The sequence below is a fragment of the Colius striatus genome, chromosome 8 (assembly GCF_028858725.1).
Source record: "Colius striatus isolate bColStr4 chromosome 8, bColStr4.1.hap1, whole genome shotgun sequence".
NCBI lineage: Eukaryota > Metazoa > Chordata > Aves > Coliiformes > Coliidae > Colius > Colius striatus.
Window position 1 is genome coordinate 11,282,958 of NC_084766.1, and position 19,560 is coordinate 11,302,517.

Genomic DNA, 19,560 nt, shown 5'->3' on the forward strand with positions numbered 1-19,560 from the left:
TCTTAAAATTTCTGCTGGGAAAAGGCCCGAAGTAAGAAGAGCAGGAGGTGTGGCACATGAATACTAAAGTAAAAATGGTAGAAAGGGCTATGAATATATGATACTTGCTTATTTATGGCTCTCCATTTTCTTATTTCCTAATGAAAGAAAGGCCTTATATACTTGTGAGCAACAGCTGACCAGTCTAAATACACCTTCATGGGTTTGGGGGTTGGGTTTTTTAATGTAAGTTCATCTTTCAGTGAATAAACATGTCATTGCTTATCAGAGCATAGATAAATAAGCATATGGCTGCTGCAGTGGTGGCAGAAACACTTTTATTAATTCCTGAAACCAGATTCTGTCTTTAGGTAGCTGAGACCCTTAAAAAAATAAGGTTGAATTGGGAATTTTTAATAAAATAAATTACCTTAATTAGGACACTTTATACTTGCTAGATGTTTTTAATATGCTTTTCTGCTTTCTTTTACAAATTTCTGCATCCATTCTAAAAGCACTTGACACTTTCTATGAGAATATAATTTTTAGGCAGACTTACAAATGTGATCTTACTTCCAGCTTCTATAAGCTAAGCCTAGTGTAGTCAGTGGTCTTGCGCTCATCTGTAGTGTGTTCTTGGAAGAAATTAATCAGGCCCTATGTTGTTCAATCCACATGTGAAAGTGGTAACTTATTATTAGGAATTTCTTCAAAATTAATCTTGACACTCAACAGACCAGACAATCTCTCAAGCTTATGAAATATGAAGCACAAGCCTAAATCCTTTTGTCTAGACTGTCTTATCAAACTTGAGCAGTGCCATTTTCTTTCTAGTTAGTTTGTATGCCCGAGTCAGACCACTGTTAAAAATCAAGTAAAATAGCTATTTTAAAAACTTGTCTCAACTGCAAGCACAGTGAAACTAGGGGGGGAAAAAATCCTTACAAATGTTTTTGGGAGGGGGTGGTGGTGTATGTTCATTTCCAAGAAACAGAAAAGCAAGCACCTCTGCAGAAAATGCCTGTGACAAATGAAGTTTTCTTCTAATGATCTGAGGCTGCTTCTTTTTCTTAATCTATTTGTAAGGTTGAGGTTATTCAGACCATGCAGGTCCTAAGAGACAGTCTTGTGTATGGAGTTCTGTGGTGTTTCGTAGTTTTTAACTGAATCCAGACAAGGATGGGATTAACATTGATTCAGTTCAAGTTTTTCTTTAATTTCTTGAATGAACAATGTTTAGATGTCACAATAACAGTAGAAATCTGATACCTCCCTTCACTTGTGTATCTGCACAATTGTTGCTGCTGAAGTTGCTCCCATACTCTCTGAACATATTGTTCATCCCACTCTAGTTACAGCCTGACCATTCAAGTAGAGCTAAATGCTTCCTTACTTCCCATAATCGATAGCCTTAGCCTTCTATTTGAATACATGTAAGTACATGTTAGCACAGTGCCAACCAACTTTGTGAGTGTGCCAAACCTTTCTTGCTACTACAAACTATGGCTACAAAATCCCTGTGGATAATATAATAGGGAACTAGTCAAAACCCACCATAAAAGTGGATAATGAAATATCCCACTTATATGAATTTCCTTCAGAAATTTCCCTTATGTTTTAGAAGATGCTGTCAGTCTCTTGATGGAGAAGATGACTTAGGCACTCAAGGTATATTTGATCAGGGGAAATGCAACCTCTTTCAAGTCAGCAACTGTGCTCACTGATTTTCTGATGGAGCTTGGGATTCCTCTTTTGGAGGAAAAGTGACAAACTCTTTCATTTCGTTGTCCTGGTCAGCAATAGCATGAGTACTGGCTTCATAAGGCTCACATGGGCAACAGCTGACTTCTCCTTTCCTGCTCTTCTGCAGAACGGTAGCACGGAAGTCTAACGATATCACTGCCAAACGATACAGTTGTAGAATCACAACTAAGATATTCTTAGCTGTAAAAAACACCAGCATCTGATTGAATATCCTGAAGTGGCCCATCAGGATTGAACGTACAATGAAGAAAGGACCATCCTGTATGAAAAGGCTGACCCCGATGTTCCACAGTTCCGCACTGTACCTGCACAGCAGCAGGCTGGGCACCCGCCTCGTTGATGCAGTTGGTTTGCAGCCAATATGCTGTACTGGAAACAAAACACAGTTATGTTAAAACAGTTTTCCAAAATTGAGCCAGAGTTGGTCTAAAGGGCAGTTATAATCCAGACTGCCCTGGATTATAAATGCATTCAGTTGTGACCAATTGAACATAAAGCACATCCAATTTCTGGGATCTCTTTCAGCAAAGCACACTAAGCTCATGTCAAGCAGACACTTACGTGGTCTGCTGAACAGGACCAAAAACCACTTCCTTTTTTTCTATCCCACGAAGCTATCAGTATTTATACACTTGGAAAACAAGAGGCAGAATTAGATCACGTAATCTTTCTGTACCAACTTCCTACACATTCTTCTGATACGTATTAGCCTAATATGCTGATTTATCTCTAAGGAAATAACCTACCATGCTGAACTGGAACAGCCTGAGCTGTAGCACTCAATTTGTTCCAGGCTAAGATCTCACTTTTAAAAGATTCATTAGATAGCCATTGCCTTTATTGTATGTCATAGTAAGAATAAGTCATGTCAGTGCAGGGCCATATTAAGCGTTATGGATAGGAAGAAACTGTGGTCACTGCTTGCCATACAAGACTTGAGCCACACTTACTCATCCTTAGCCTTTTGGGTATGAAATTGCATGCAACTGTTTGAACTTGCAATGTTCCCCTTGGCTAGAAAAATGCTGGTGGGTTAGAATGCTTTTTGTGGCATGGTGTCTAGAGAAGGATGATCAGAAGAATTTACGTCTTGTAAATATGGCTGCCTCTTATGAAAATGCATGTACCCTAACTAACCAGCCTCTCAGGCAGTGGGATTTCATTAGTTTAAAAAACATACCTACTTGTGATGCAGTAACAACTGCCAAACATTTCAGCTCTGCTTCTATTGTTTGACTCAATGCTGGGGGGAAAGAAGATGAGACTCGAGTGGAAAATGATTTGCAGAATGTAGAAATTTGCTGAATCCATTAGGCAAAGCCTCAGCAGCATCTAATTATTTAATATGTTTTTGCCACCGCTGCTTAATAGTTCTAACTGCATTTCTGAAGTCCAATAGTAAGTGCCTAAAAACTACTCTCACTAACATGACGTAAAATAGAAAGCATTCTGATGCTTGACCAAAAAGTATTATCTATGCAACTGTATAGAACTAACTAACTAAAAGAAATTGTACCTATAGTAAATTGCAGGACAATATGTGTTCAGTAATTTAGTTTTTCACTGGTGAGTGTCCTTATATAAGCAGGAAAGCAATAGCCAGTGAAAAAATGCACAGTACAAGACATTACTTCACTTAAATCAATGCTCTGATTGTTTAAGAAGTGTTTGGATTTATTTGGGTGGTGGTGATGTATATGGAGGTGGTTTTTTTGTTGATATGCTTTCTTTTATTTATTTTTTAAACCTGTGTTGTGCATTTTTAACAGAATATATTTTACCAGTAACAGGAATTTTAGCTGTGATAAATCTGAAATGTCGCGCTATCAGTTTTTTTTCAGGAGGTGAGCTGCTGAGTTGAAATATTTTTATAACTTCAGTGTTGAAGACAAAGCCTACTGCTGTCCATAAAGAAAACGCTAATGAAAAATTCCTGGAATCGTTTTTTTTCATTATTATTTATTTTAGTCAGTGTGTCAACCTAGTCATCAATTTTATCTAAGATGCTAGTGAGGACAATGTATCTTTGGACTGCTATAGTTGAGCCGCAAACTTGTAGTGATTGGAGAACAAAATGATTGGAATAAATAATGAAAGTTGCTTCAGTCATCATCTTTCTTGGGCACAGTGAAGCCTGTGTTGGCTGAATGTTGAGCCTTTTCGATTAACCATGTACAGTCCCAACATTATATGGTACATCATGTTCCTTGTGAATAGGTAACTTCTCTTGTAATAACATCTTCTATGCTTCTGGCTGTGCTGTTCCCTGTGGCTAACAATCTCCTATTTCTCCATAGATAAGCTACTCATAATATAATCCAAGACTAGATCTAACTTGAGAGCTCAGATAGTGAAGTTTAAGGCAGTAACAAGCACCTGGAGCAGATGCTCCGATACAGTACTGCGGTTTCAGATTTTTCTGGAAGTCAAGTGTTTTATCAGGGAGATCAGAGGTTAGCCAGAAACAAGTGTTTCCTCAAAAGAAACCACGACAGGCTTTCTTTACAAACCATCATTGCCATAGGAACTGCTCTCCACCAGAAGTCCTTGGTATAGCCTGTAGCACGTGGACAGCCACAAGACATGCCTGCAAAACTTAAAGCATTTGTTCTCTTGTCTATGCGCGAGCACTAACCTGCAAGATCAAGTGGAAACTGTAACATACTCCAGGTCCATACAGCAAGAATTGCATTTATAAGAACATAATTCTTCCTGTGGAAGGGGAAAAAAAGTGATAACAGTGAAGATGCGTTTTCCTTACGTGATAACAAAAACATTTCCTGTAGCATTTGGAATGTCATTTAAAGGGTGGTTAAACCAAACTGTTTGATTAATGCATGTTCTTGAGGTGTAAAACTAAGGAGAACAGAGGCACCTTTTGGTATGGAATTTTTGCTATTCAGGCTACATGTTCCAGCTGTGCAATTACACTAACTATCTGATGCTATAATGTTATAATAATAAGCATATGGAAATAAACCTTGGCTCAAAGAGATGTCTTTGCTCTTGTAATGATTACCATGTTCCTTGCAAGCCTGAAGCTTCTCTGCCAAGTGGGAAGAACCACTTTTCCTCCTGTAAAACCTTTTCTTTCTTTGATATTTAAAAATAATAAAATAAAAGAGGATATCTGTAAGAGAAGATGAACCTCTTCTGTGATTCCTTTTCTTTATGATGGATGTTCACAGCTCATCTCTCAGTGCTGTGGAGGGGAGATGAGCTTTCTTTTCTCTCAGAGAGATCACAATGTTGAAAATTCACACCAGACTATGTCATTCCCTTTCTTCTTATCTTTGAACACTTTGTCGTTCTATCATGAAGGAACTTCATATGAGATAACCGAAGAAGCAACTTGGATAATGAATCACTAAAGCAAACTAGTTGCTTCCTTGCTAGCCTGAAACAATTCATTAACCTGAAAGAGGCTTACGGTGTACTCAGTGTTTCAGGCTCCTGTAGCTGTGGGAACTGATGCTGCTTGGCTCTTTGTACCCTTTTTTTTGTGATGGATGTAACATACTTCTCTGCTGGTACCATGAATAATCCCTAACAAATTCCATAGGACTGTTGGGTCTCTTACTGCGGGGAAAGGTGAGAGTAGGAAAACAGAGCACTTGAAAGTTGCCCTCTTATCTGTGGGAAGTACAGTTCCACCAGTCTGAATGCTGCGGATTGCATAAACAAATCTTCAAACAAAATAAATACCTTGTGCTATGCAAGTTATTTATGTCAGCAAATGGTCCTTACCGAACATCTTCAATGTCCAAGGTTTCACTAGCAAATTCAAGTATATCTGCTGCTGTTCCCACAAACATGAGAAGCAGCTGAGACAACTGATCCCGCGTGATTTCAACTCCAATGGGAAGAAGCCATCTCCCAACTACTAGTAGCAGTAGAAAAGTCTGGTGCAGGGCCAGTGTCCATACAGTCTCACAGATGGTGGAGAGCTGATTCACAAAGACTTTAGCCTGTTTAGAAGACAACAACAATAACATCCTCTAATTTCAGGAGACTGACAGTATAGGTACCTTCAAAGCTGTATTCATCAGTGAGCCTGCAGATTGAGCCTGTGTTCTCCTTCACACTGTATTAGAGCAAATCATTTTTATGTGACAGGCATAATTTGAAAAAGGCACATTAATACAAACTTTGAGTAATGAATGGCAAGTCTTTCCCTGTGTACTACTCCTGTTCTCATTTTTCAGCTGAGCATTATCCTTTGCAGAACCATCACCCAGATGCTTTCTAAATTCTGTTACTGAGATCTGGGGAAGAATGGTAGGACAGTTTCCTCTTCACAGAGACTTGTTCTACCAACAATAGTATTCAGCATGCTGTAGGCCATTTTCACAATACTCTTTTCTGAAACTATTACTTTATCTTTTTGTTTGTTTGTTTAGTTTTACTCACTGTGGGAAGAGCTTGCCCAAACATACTACAGTTCTCTCTAACTGCTCTAATATTGTAAGATCTCGACTAGGAATAGGAAAGATGTCGTACCGTCTGAATGATGTGGTGATCTGTTCCCTCACTTCCATAACTGCTGTATCTTGACTGATTGAAGTCTTGGTTGCTGACATTCACCTGAACTGCTCCAGGCTCATTACCACAGTACTGTTGTGAACAAAAATATGATACATGCATAAACATTGCACACAGAGAGCAGATGTGCTCTGTGACTGAAAGAGTCTTGTTTTGCTGAACGGCGGAGGGTGCACTTGTGAAAGTCAGTTGATGTTTACAAAGGTACATACTTACTCTGAATGTAACTCTCCTCTTGATCTGAAGGAAGAAATTCCTTTCATGAGGACAGAAGTGACATGTTGGTAGGTGCTGAGAAAGTGTAGGATTGTTCTATAGAAGAGGATGTAAATTCAAAGGGTGATAGAGCAGATGACACCTTTGTGGTGTTAAGACTGAACTCTTTGAATGTAACATGCAGGCAATTCTCCTGAACAGGCTATTGAGTATCTTATGTAGTCTTTCTCTAGCCAAAATAGTTATATAGGGTAAAAACTGGTTTTGGTCAGTCTCTATATGCAAATTTGTTTTCAAAATACCTGCTTTTAATCTCTACTATCCAGAAAAAGTTATCTAAAAATGCTGTTGTTTCATTCTTCCCTCAAGGCTGAAATGAATAAAGTTGAGGAAGGATGTCTGGGTTGTAATCTCTGCCACTCCTGCTGCCCCCCTCCAGCTGAGCAGGGAAATTCCTAATGCGAAAGTGAGATTTGAGAATAATTAAGAAAAAAGGGGCCTTTGTTGCCTGCCCCTGCAGAGTATTAAAAAAAGAGTATTTTTCACTTTCTCAAAGTACCCAGTGCTCTGAGAAATAAAACATTGGCTAAAACATGCTGTTATTTCAACTGCAGTAAACCAGTGGTGAGCCTGTGTCCTGACTGAGGCCTGCAGCACTGCACTGCCCCTCTACCTTCACACCCAAGGCTGGCCTCTGAGGTGTGGTTCTAAAATCTATCTTCATAACAATCCCTTAACGTCTCTCTGGATTGTAATAAAGAAGGGATAATTAGAAAATCAAACCGTGCTCTTATTAAAGACTTTTATCCTGTCCTATTTGTGCCAGAGAACACCAGATGATTTGCATTTTTCCACTGGGCCCCCCACCATTTTATTGCATGGGAAGTGATTTTCTGCAACAATCAGAATGTGTTCTAGTGCATACTGAGTAGCTATGTTCAGCATAATGCCTGCCAATATAAAGGCAACGTTTTCCAACAAATGTCACATTCTAGCAAAATTCAGATTCCATTTTGATCCTTTACTTGGTCTCTTGATAATGTTACTTAGTATCTGGGTAAATGCTCCCTCTTGCCTGACTCTGTCATAGATAAATGGAGGAATTTCCTGTGATCTGAAAAATCTGGAAAAAAATAGTTAGTGCTTGTTGTTTTTATAATTGGTGGTAAAGGCTCTTAAACTGAATGCTGGCTTTATTTGGACAGGGTGTGTGTGAGTGGTGAAAAGCTGACACACAGATGTGGGGAAGAAGATATTTCCATTTGGAAGAGTGAAGCCTAAGTTCTGGAAGTGTAAAGTGTAAATGATGAGACATAGGGGCTAGTACTCTGGCTACAGCCTTGTGGGGCTGATCTCTATGGGTTAGCCCTACAACCAAAGGAGAGAGACAGAGCAGCTTCTCCACAGGATTTTTCAGAACTGAAATTTAACTGATGCTCCGGAGAAGCCTTTTTATGTGTTGACTGTAGAAAAAGTTGAAAGATAATGGAGACCAGCCTCTAAGGTCACAGTCATCCTTTCTGAGTAACCACCACAGGCAATGTGACACATTCTGCTGAAGAGATCATGACCTAAAAATGTTGCATAACTGTCATTGCCACCCCAGAATTCTAAGAAGTGAGTATTTATGTTGTGACAAGTAGTCTGGGTAGGGCAAAAGGCTTACTAACTTGTGCTGGAGGAGGAAGGCTAATTGACTTCTGCAGCCTTTAGTTTGTCATTAAGGCTCTATTTGAGTTCACTCTTCTGTCCCCTTGCCCAGTCCAGCAGGGCTAAGAGGAAGGAAACCATGAACTTGCATGAAACTTCATACTAGAGTTTGGGGATTTTCTTTTGGTCTGTTTTGTAAAGCCCTTTTGCTCAGGGTTGAATCTGCCAAATTTGAGACAGGACGCATATACTGCAGCCTCCTGCATTTGCTGGATATGCAAGGATGGTAGAAATCCCTTCCCAAACACTGCAAGAACTCCCAGGAAGTAAAGCAGGTGCCTGAAGGACAGGAGTGAAGTAGCCTGTAGTGGTTACCCTCTGTGGGAAGGTAGGTTTATGGGTTCTGCTCAGCAGATGCCATGGCTCTTCCCACGCCAACAGAGAGCAGGTAGTTGTCGTGGCTGGTGTGCACAACCTCTGTGCAGGGCAGAGCTGCAGGAGTGGGCAACTTGGATTGCTGAAGAAAATCATGCCACAGCTTACTTGTGGCTTGCAAGTGGGCTTTTTTTTTTTTCCTAGTGATGCAAAGGTGCAAAGAAAATGAAAATTAATTCAATTTATCAGTGTCTCTTGTGGGTTCCTTATATGTAATTTTTGCAACTATTCCCAGCTGAGTGGTGGGTTAGTCTTTCAGTTCACGGCTGCACGAACTCTGACTGAATGGCCCTCCTAAGGGCCAGGTCCATATCTCTTCTCAACTACATGCAGGCATGAAATGGAAAACTGACTCTGCAAAGCCAATTATTTGAGTAGCCTCCTGATTTTTAAATGTGTTCATATCTTATTTGGGTTTGTATCTCTCAGAATATTAAGCGGTGATTGTGATGGGGATTCATTTGCAAGTTTGGAGAAGAGCCTTTATTTTCATCATGTATATGCAAATAGGACTGTTGGTGCCAGGCATATTTGCCTAGTCCATTATGTATGTGCAGTGACTTAACGGGAATGTGATGAGGAAAAAGTTAATACTAAGCTTCACAGGTAGTTAATCAACATGTTTTACCTCTTTAACACTTGAGCCCAGCTGCTCCTAGGTATCAAGACTGCAAAGCTAAGCAAAAACATTTGCATTTTTTTACTGCGCAAAAACAAAATGGGAAGAAATTGTAGATGCTTTGCATAAATTCTAACTTGCTTTACTTGCTTTATTTCTTCTGACATGCTTACACTCCTCTGGTTTATAAAATATCTAATGAAAATGGAAACTCTGTTGCATGCCATGGTGCTGTCCTAGCATGTGGCCTGCAGAGAGCTCACTGACAGCACATGGGGAACTCCTGAAACTCTGAAGAGAACAAACTGCCATTTGCATATTATTCACAATTATTCCTAAAGAATCCCGAGGTTAGCTAAAACTTTTCACAATGAGTCCAGCACTGAGATAGTAAAATTGACACTTCAATAGGAGGGCAGAGTACCCTCAATCCTGTTAACGTGCCTGCAGGCTGACAGCCTGAGAACGTTGTGGAAGAGGGAGTGGGCCTTCTGCCAAGCAACAGGTACCCTGCTTGTTCTCTGCAATATGCTGGAAGCAGTGTGGCCATCACTATGGCAACACATGTGATGTCAGAAATTCAAAGCAACCGTGACTGCTTCATTTTACTCATACAGGAAAGCTGAAACCTAAAACAGGGAGAAAAGATTGCTTAAGCCGTTTCCCAAATTGAGGAAGATAATGGGTATGGGAGCAAAGAAATGGTGGAAGCTGTAAGGACACTCTTAGGAGGGTGATATACTAGAATTTTAGCTGGTAAAAGAATCCTGCCTTAGAGTAAGGCTGATAGAATGGGCACTAATATTCACTATTTCCTTTACATGTCCAAGGTGAGGTGGTTAAAAATAATTAAAATGTTCACCAAGTATCTATCTTATTAGTGACTGAGAAGCCCCACATCAGCTATAGCCCTGGTAGTCAGATAAACCTTGAAAAAGGTGGTCAGTTATCTGGGCCAGTGATGCACCAGGCATTTGAAAGGTAACAGAGGTATTCAAGATCTTGTATGACATTAAGAAAAAACATTTGGCTGTTTTTAATGGATTAAATGGTTTTCATTTTCTTGCCACTTTATATTGCAGACAGCAATTTTTTCACTTGGTATAGTTCAATTTACTTCATAGTCTCTCCCAAACATGTATTTCATCCCCAAATACTTTACCACAAAACAAGTTGCTAGTTCTTAATGCAGACGCTACTTCACTGCTGATATATGAATGGTATTACTTATGTCCACTTCTGCAGTACTCAGAGAGGCAGAATTGCCTCTGTCTTCAGAAAGAGAGACTGCATATTAGCACATGCCTTAAATAACAGCCTCGACACAAGCAGTTGATGTTTCCTATTAAAGATTCAATGTGAGATCAAAGTTCAAAAGCCTTAAAGAGCACAATCTGTTTTCATGGTGCATGTATTAAATGTGTGGATCTGGCAAGTGCATAATTGTCCATTCTGTTAGCATTTTAATAAGGAAAACCTCATCAATACTTTCGTTTGAGGAGTAATGCTAGTCTGAGTGCTGTGTTTGAGATTAATTGTTAGGAGGGATGCTCCCCTTCTGGAGGTATTGTTTTTTGAATCTATTAGATTGTGTGTTTCCAGAACTCTCTATCCTATCTCTCCAGGTATAAACTAAGCTGTTAACTTGATATACTCCCTCTTTAATTCACAGTAGCAGTATATCAATAAGAACAAAGTATGCCATGTTCTAACATCATTTTGGGAAATAAACTGCTGCCTTTGACTACAGAATTAGCCTGTTTCTCCGACCAGATTTAACTATGACAAATGTTCTCAATATCCACATTACCTGTCTGTGACTGTTTAAAGAGATTTGGCAAAACAAGAAGACAATAAATTCCTGCTGCTGTATTTAGAAAAAGCCTCAGGCATTTTCAGTGTAAACACAATTTTGAATATTTGATTATGCTTCTGTGGGCTCTAACAATGTTTCAAAGGAGAAAATGAGGCACTATGTCTTCTTAGTCTAATTTATGTATTTTCTTCTGTTACTTTTTGCTCTTGTTCCTATCAGGCCCTTTTCTGTACTGCATATGAGCAAATCCTGGGACAGCCAAAATCTCCTTTCACTATGTGGAAGTGCTATGGGGACTCAAAAGCAGCCTGCATGAGGAGGTGGCTCATTCAATGTGAGCTGTTGGGACAAGTAGCTCTGTCCTGGCCCTAAGTGACCTCATCTGCCAAAAGAGCAACTATATTTAATAATTTTACCATGTGTTTTAGTCCTGAATTGGAATCCAGATACTCTGTTCCCAGAATACTATACAACCTGAACACAAAAAGGATATAAATGATGACAGACACAATGATAGTGTCAGCTATCTGTGGTGGCAATTTGAGTATTCTCTTAGATTGCAGCAAGCACGAGGTACTTCGAATTTCAGACCACTTTCACTGATACCTGTCTCAATTTTGGTTTACTTGAGGTTGCGATATCTACCTGTAAGTGCTGTGAAGCACTTTTACAAAAGCCTCCAAAGCAATGAAATTCTTTCACCACCCTGAGTAAGTTTCATGCTGATAACCTGGGGATGAAAGGCTATTTTTCAAACTTTGTCTTTGGTTTCCCAGACAAATACAAATAAATGGTCTCATTTTACCTAGGAATGAGGCTCATTATATGATATTTAGGAAACACAGAGTCTCAGTATAGCTGCAGCTGGACTGGGAGATCCACTGGTATGAAACAGAAAATTGGAACAAGACCCGCTTGTATGCTCAAATCCAACCCATCAAATAATGGAGCAGTTTCAAACTAGTCCATCTTGTCTCATAATAAATACCTGAGTCCCGTGATGAATTTCTAGTAGCCACAGGGATGGTATTGTGCAAATCAGATATAAAAATATTGCTGGTGAAAACCTGTGAAGGAAAAGAAATCTTAGTATTATATCACATCATAAATATCTTACATCCTATTGTTACCTATATTGAAAAATATCTTGTGCCTCCTACCATATGGGATATTAAAAAATGGGGTAACGGCAACTAAGAGGTTTTTGTCAAATGTTGTTGTATTTACTGCTTGTTCCTATTCTGAATGCACCTTTATTTTTGTAATCATGACTTTTCCAGTGGGGATGAATTATTGAGGAAAAGAAAAAATCCTGCTGCTCAGGAAAATAACTGGGAAATGAGCTGCTGTCAGATGTTGCAAACAACCTTCTAAATCCCTTCTGAATTTGGAGGGTTTTAGTTTAGTTGTGGGGGTGCTGGGGGAAGGAGAAGGAGGTGGGGTTTGTTTTAGAAGTGGGGTTTTTCTGCTGTTTCCTTTTTTTTGGGTTTTTTTAAGAAAAGTTAGGGATCCTGTGGGGTTTTAGCCTGGTTATTTTGGGAGAGAACACACCTCTCATTTGAATGGGAGAACTAATATATTTTACAGTATTTCCTGCAGGACCTGAGCATATGAAAAACCCATCCAGCTGGCAGGTTAGCAATACTGAGCTAATGATACCAGATCAGGCCAGGAGATTTTAGAGGCTTTAACCCTGCCTTTCTTTCAAGAAGGAGAAATCTGGAGGAGATATTACATGCTCAGGCCCACAATAATACTTTTTTTCACGTGTGCCTTTTAATCTTTTTTGTGCTGATACAACAGTCTTCTGACAATAATGACTGGATAGACTATGAGGCTCTTTAAGGCAGGAGAGTCCTGTGGCACGGTCTGTCTGTTGCTTGGATTAGTGATTGTCCATGAATATCTATAACTGCAGATGTTATACTGCCTGTTCTGGATGTGAACGTTTTCCACTGGAACAGAAAGTTATCCTGATGCAAACAGGTGCTGGCTTTTTGCCTACAGTTCTTACTTGTAAATATACTGTTCTACTCAAAGTGCCGGATCCACATCCATTTTCAAAATTTCCTTCTAGCTAAATTTAGCCTGGTCTTCAAGCACATGTATTCAGCTAAAAAGGGTGTGCATTCTGTGTCTATTTTTCTTTGAATTTTCCAAAAGCTGCCATAGCAAGTCTTCCTGGACACTCTGCTGCTGTGTCTTCTCCTCAGTCAATCAGGTCTGGTTGCTCTGCTTGTCTCATAACTGTGTGTGCTGGAGCTCTGCTGTTAATTTTTCCTGTAGTCTCAGACATTATCACTGCTTTTATGACATCCAAATTTAGAGCATGGAACACTTATGTGAGTTGTCACACAACACTGCTTCTGTTAGAATGAGTTTCACAGGTTGCAATGGGCAGGAATTTAATATCATTGAAACACTCTAGGGCTTTTTTGTATGTGTCTTGGATTTGTCTCAGGGCCTCCACATAGTTGGGAGGTTTTAAAAATAAAAGGTCCACCACTTCATTTTTACAGAGCATTTGTCTGGGCTGACTGGATGCTGATGAGCTGTGGATGACTGCAGTAATTCTTTAGATGCACGTAAAAACCCATGTGCTTGGGCACACTGTGCTACTACTACTGTTCATTTCTAAAGCAGCCTTTTGTGCATGAAGGTTCCCCTCTGGAATAGCCTCTCAAATCCAAATATTTAAGCCACTCTTGCTGTATTGCAGAAGTGGTTATTGCTCATCCTTTATTTGGCACTCAGTTTTGGTTCATGCACTAGCATGGCATTAGTGCTGTTGCAGGTAGCAGGGACAGGGAATGCAGTCCCCAAAGAAAGAGATTCAAACCAAGCAATGGCAGGATGGGGTAACAGATGTGGGGCATTAGCCTGTGTGGGGGGCCCCAGCACTCTTCTTCACCTCACACGTGTAAACTCTGACACGTTGTGGCTTAGGAGGTTCCCAGCGACACCGTGATGGAGTGTGTGACCTCTGCTTCCCCAGTCCACTGGTTCCGTAGCTCTCCATCATTTACCTCTTGCCTGCAGCTACTTTTTCAGCTGTTTTTCAGCTGTTAGGGATACACACACAGAACTCTACAGAGTGGCTCCCAAGTAGTCTGCTGCAGAACTGCCCTTTCTGAAAGCCCTCTGAATTTGGCAGTGGACTTGCCAGGGCTCTACCAGCTTTCCACCCCCAGCCCGCGGGTGCAGCAGGGAATAAAGCCAATCCACTGGAAGCTTGGCAGCCACAAAGCCAGGGCAGCACTGCCCCAGGGCAGCACTGCCCCCCAGTCAGCAGCCGCGGGAGATAGCCTCGCATCTGCCACAAAGTACATGCAAAGAAGCAAAGAGGGGTTCCGTGGGAGCCGGCGGGATATGCTCACCATTTGTAGCCTCTGCCTTGCTTAAACTTGAGGGTGAGCCCTGTCTCCAGGCACAGGAGAAGATTGAGCAGTGCCAGCAGCCAGTACTTGGGTTCTTTCTTCACTGCAGTCACTCTCCAGACCCCGATGAGAGAGTGCAACACGAAAAGCAGGCGGGTAACCAGAGCATTGAGCAGCACCATCAGCTCCATCCTGGCCCAGCCCCCTTCCTCTCTTCCCAGCACCGCGAAGGCCCAGCGCTCTTCAGGAGCCCTGGGAAGTTACCCTGAGAGTCCGTGGGAAGCGTCCGCGCCCCGGCCGCGCAGATCTCTTCTCCTCTTCCATCTCCACAAAGGGGCCCATTCTAACAAAAAAGAAACGGCGTTGCCCCTCCCCCAGACTTCCTGAAAACTTTTTCAAGGAGAAAAAAAAAAAGCTCAGTGTTCCAGGCTGCAGCCGCGAGCGCGGGGACAGGAGGCTGAAGGGCTGCTTTCTGTCCCCTCGCTCATCTGCTCAAGCGCTAAAAGGCAGGGAGGTTTCTACCTCACTTTTACCACGTCTCTGCTGGCCCCTGCTCACTGCTCTCACCTTGTTGATTTCTGGCAAAGAGACAAAATGTGAGAATCATTCTTAATCGGAATCTTCCGTGTAAAAACTCCACTGCATTGCTGAGACTGCAAAATCCTCTTTCTTCCCTCTCTGAAAGTCACAGTTCATATTTGGGAGCTTTAAAAGTTGTTCATTTAATACTGCAGTACAGAAAGCAGAAACTGTGGGTTTAGTTGAGTACTGGAATCCCTGTGTCCAACAGATGTTAGAAAGTACTGAAATCTAGTCATACTACTATATTGTACAGCCTCTGCTTCAGGACTAAAAAGCAGCCCCAGTGAGGAACTCAAGAAATCAAGCTGAAATCTGGGCTGACGCTAAGGTTACCAAATAGGCCAGTAGGGTCATATACAAAAAACACAGACAGAAGCTTGACTTTTAGGTCAGATACCTCAAGACTGACCTTAATGTCTTCTGTGGGAACAGTTTATAAAGTGCAGAGTCTGTTTAAAAATTGCTTTGACATTTCTCATAGCGATTATAAATTTTATTTGAATTGACACTTGGGTAACCAAAGGGAAATTTCTTCTCGATGAGAATGGTCCAGTATTGTGTTAATTTACTGCCAAAGCACTGAAATCGAGGTACACCATTGTACAATTCAAATGGAGAATCAAGTCCACGTAACATACTGTCGTGCTCCAAAGTTCCCAACTTCCTGACTGATTTAATTTTAAATATCCTGTTCTACTTTAAACACAAGGAGATATTCTTCTAAGAGTTGTGACCTTTCTAAGAAGATACTTTTCCTCAATTGCTGAGATCCAAGTTTTCCTCACTGCAAAACTAAGCCTCTTTCTCTGTGAAGTACTGAAGCTGGTGCTGGCCAGCTGATATCCTTGGGGGTGGGGGGACATGGGGGAGCAGATTGCTTAAAAATAACACTGGCCAGAGGAAAAAAAAAAGAAAACCAAAAGGCCATTCCACAGTATAGATCACTCAGGAAATACCTGAGTAAATAAACGGACTGTGCAACGTGCCTTTTTGAAGCAACAAAACCAAGTTCCTCACACTCAGAGGAAAATTAACTCAAGTTGAGGACCTAATACTGATAATCCCATGCCAACAGCCACCCTGCCATATCGAGCCTTCAGTGCTCTTGGTTCACAGCCCTTCCGTTGGTGTTAAGGTCAAACCTAGTTGAAGAGGAAACAGGGAACAAACAGAATTGAGAGATTGTTTAAACAAGATACTCCTCTGTGGGAGTGCTTGATGTCTAAGAAGTGACATAGGGGAACTGGCATGTCTAATTGTTCATGGAGACCCCTACAGCACAGATGCCCAACTTGGAAAGATGATGATCAATGGGGCAGTCCCATGATGTTATGTAATCAGGAAGGATCCAGTAATCTTTGTTGATAGCAGAACTCTGCAAATTAAAGACACTTTGGAGCAGAACTGCTTAATAAGGTAAATTTATCAATGAACAATCCAGACTTCACATCAGTGGAAGTCCCAGACTTAAGTAGGAAGAATATATAGTACTGACTCTGCCTAGCTGACTAACACAACAGACTGGGTAGAGGGGGGAAGTAGGTGGGTGTGGATGACTTCAGCTATTGAGTCTACAAGTGGCAAAAATCGCATCCATATTTGACCAAGCACATTTTTAGATGTTTTGTGGAACAGCTGGTTGGTTCAGAAGCAAGTTGGTTCATAAGAGCAATGCTTGACTTTAATCCTGAGTGGCTTACAGATATGATGCAGAGAGTAACAGTTGACAAGCTGCCTTGAAATGGTGATCTTAATGTGCTTAGACTGAGTGTCACTGCAGGATTAAGACAAGACAGAGGTCTCTACCATTGCTGTGTTCAGCTTCAAAAAGGAAAACTAGCACAGATCAGGAAACTTGTTGACAGTAAGACAGATGGAAGACCTAACTCTTTGCAGGGAATATGGATATTGCTTCTGTAAATCACATGGGAAGTACAAATAAAATAACTGTATCACAAAAAACTTGAAAGAGTGAAAAGCCAACATTGGCAGGGTAGGTTAGATTGCAGGAGCAAGAAGGTGTCCTTCAAAAAACCAAAGTGGTGTCCAGATGAAGAAAATCAAAAAGATGATAAGCTCTGTCAAGTTAAGTGTACAAATATGATAAGACTGACTGAAGGACTGTGAGGGGCAAGTGGCATAAAGCAGAACTAAAATGTTCATACACACTGTGAATAGGAAGTCTGCCACAGAATTGTTGTATCAGGGGTGGTCAGGTGTCACAGAAGCTCTCAGGGAGTGATAAGGCAGTGCAGGAGGAGCTGATGGTCCCGGCATGAGTACAGATGTACACTGAAGCATGGGGCAGCACTGAGTCCTGCGCAAAAACTTACAGAATTAGTGAGTGGTTTTCCTTATGATGTTAGATGTATTAATGTTCCCCTAATTCTCTTCATTAGAAACTCTCTTCAATTAGAGAGTATTAACAACCAGTTTCTACTGGTTTTTAACTTGCAGTTGTCAGGTCAAGTGGTCACAGGCTAGGAAATACTTGGTGGAGAAACTGTTTGTTTACCTTCTTCTTGTGGTCTTTCCCTGAGCATGGACTTAGACCTACTGTTAGAAGCAGACAGTGGAATAGGTGGACCTCTGCTCCGACCCAAAATGACTACAGTAATATAGACCGGGCTTTATAGACTCTAAAGAAAATGACCTGGAGTGAAGCAGAACAGCTGATGTGTATGGCAGGTTGGTTGTGTTAATTGAATCCAAGCTCAAAAGAAGACTCACTTCTGTATGGAGTGCTCTACTAATGATATACCCTCTCCTTTTTTCTGTCTGGAAGCTTTGTCCATGTGAATCCTGAGAATTGCCTGTGTTTGGGAACCTTTGAACGTTAGATAATTGCAGATGAGCCACTGTACTCTGGCAGATCCTGGGCAGGATGGTGTGAACACGTCATGGTGTGTAGGATTTCATCCAAGACCTTGGCAAGACCTACTGCAAGTCTCTTCCATGTAATAGCCAATAGTGGCTGATGCCTCTGTTAGCATGTCTGATGCCTTTGGGAAACGTTAAAATGTATTGTGCCCCCAACACAAGTGACCCTCTGCGGGAATAGGGAATCTGGCACTCTAAAAAGCTGTGCCACAGAATCTTTGTACATGTGTTTGTGTTTAATTCCTGTTTTAGGCTGAGCCACTATTGCTGACACCCCCTAACTGTCAGAAATTTGAAATTATACCAGTTCCCAAGAAGAAAGTAGATTTGAAGATGGATCACAAGCTGAATGCAAGTCAGCAGTACCATGCTGTTGTGAAATGGGTGATCACATTAGCATGTAGACACAGAACTGAAACCTGCAAAGTGTCTACTCTCTTCCATTTGGGAAGGCCTTAGCTGAAGTGTTGCCCTGCTTTTGGTCAGGAATGGAGAAGCCAGTGGAGAAGTGGAAGAGTGTTTCTTAGGTTGCGGTGCCTATAGATTCAGAAGACCTCTGTTTAAGCACCTGGAAGACTCCAGTTTGGGCAGGAGGGAAGGGACTCGGAATCCTGGAATTCCACTACAGAAGGTCTGAGGGTTTTAATGATCATGTGCAGTGAGTTTTTGTTTTGTTTTTTTAAAGGGGAGCTCTGAACAAAGGAGATTGTCTCAGAATTTACTTCTGTTGCTTACTTACATGCTGGAATGTTTTGGCAATTAAATTTGTGGGTAGTGGCTACTCGTCGTCTAAAGTTCAAGAGACCTTGAAGATTTTACAATATTCATAAAGAAGTAATTAGAGAGTATTAAGCAAGTAGCTGAAAGAGAATAAGTCATAAATTAAACACGAGGCAGCAATGTTGTTCTGCTATGAAAGAGGCATGTATAAATGGACCTGTAACATGCCAGATGTGAGTTATTAACTTTTGCTTTCCTCGATGCTCAGAAAGACCTCAGTTAAACTACTCCAATTCAGGTGATGCATTTCCAAGAGAGAACTTTCAGGTTAGTGTGTCCAAAGAAGAACAAGACTGCTGAGAAAAAAGGGATACTGTGATGCAGCTAGGGAAAGAAAACCCAAAAACCTGAGGAGAGATGGAAGTGTCCATGTGTTCAGGAAGCTGCTGCAGGGAGGACAGGAATAGCCTCATTCCCAGTCCCAAAGCACCAGGAAGGAAGTAAAAGGCTTAAACAGCAAGAAAGAGTGCAATTAGATGTCTGGAGACATGTCTTGCTAGGAAGGACAGTGAAACACTGAAATAGATTGCACAGAGAGATGTCAAATCTTCATTGTTGCAGGCTTTTAAGCACAGATTAGGGAAACATCTGTCAGGAATGACAGCAGTTTAGTTGATCACACTGTGGGGCAGAGGCTGACTTGAAGATCTCTGGAGGTTTCTCGAAGTCTTGCTTCCTAGGGCTCTAAGGTTTATTTCTTTATTATCCAATCATTGTCTTGAGTCTCTGAGGAGGTTTCTTGCTTAAATTAAATCTGCTTAATTTTAGTTCCAGTAGGGTTTTTAGAGGAGAAAATTGTTCTGTTTTCTGAATGCTTGACTGCAAACTGTGAATAATTATGACAGCCTTATAGAAAGATCCCAATAAGTGGCAATTAATGTACATGTTGAAATGAAAGGGAATGATTCAAGTTTTACATG

General features: G+C 41.0%; 1 protein-coding gene across 1 annotated transcript; it reads right to left on the reverse strand.

Moving 5' to 3' along the window:
• Nucleotides 1-1,174: 1,174 nt before the first annotated feature.
• Nucleotides 1,175-14,589, reverse strand: TMEM26 (transmembrane protein 26). The gene is made up of 6 exons (XM_010207379.2): nucleotides 14,399-14,589; nucleotides 12,010-12,088; nucleotides 6,244-6,357; nucleotides 5,491-5,711; nucleotides 4,379-4,455; nucleotides 1,175-2,112 (listed from the first exon to the last, which is right to left on the reverse strand). Exons 1-6 carry the CDS (start codon nucleotides 14,587-14,589, stop codon nucleotides 1,697-1,699), a joined length of 1,098 nt encoding a protein of 365 aa, XP_010205681.1. The 3' UTR covers nucleotides 1,175-1,696.
• Between the last annotated feature and the right edge of the window lie 4,971 nt (nucleotides 14,590-19,560).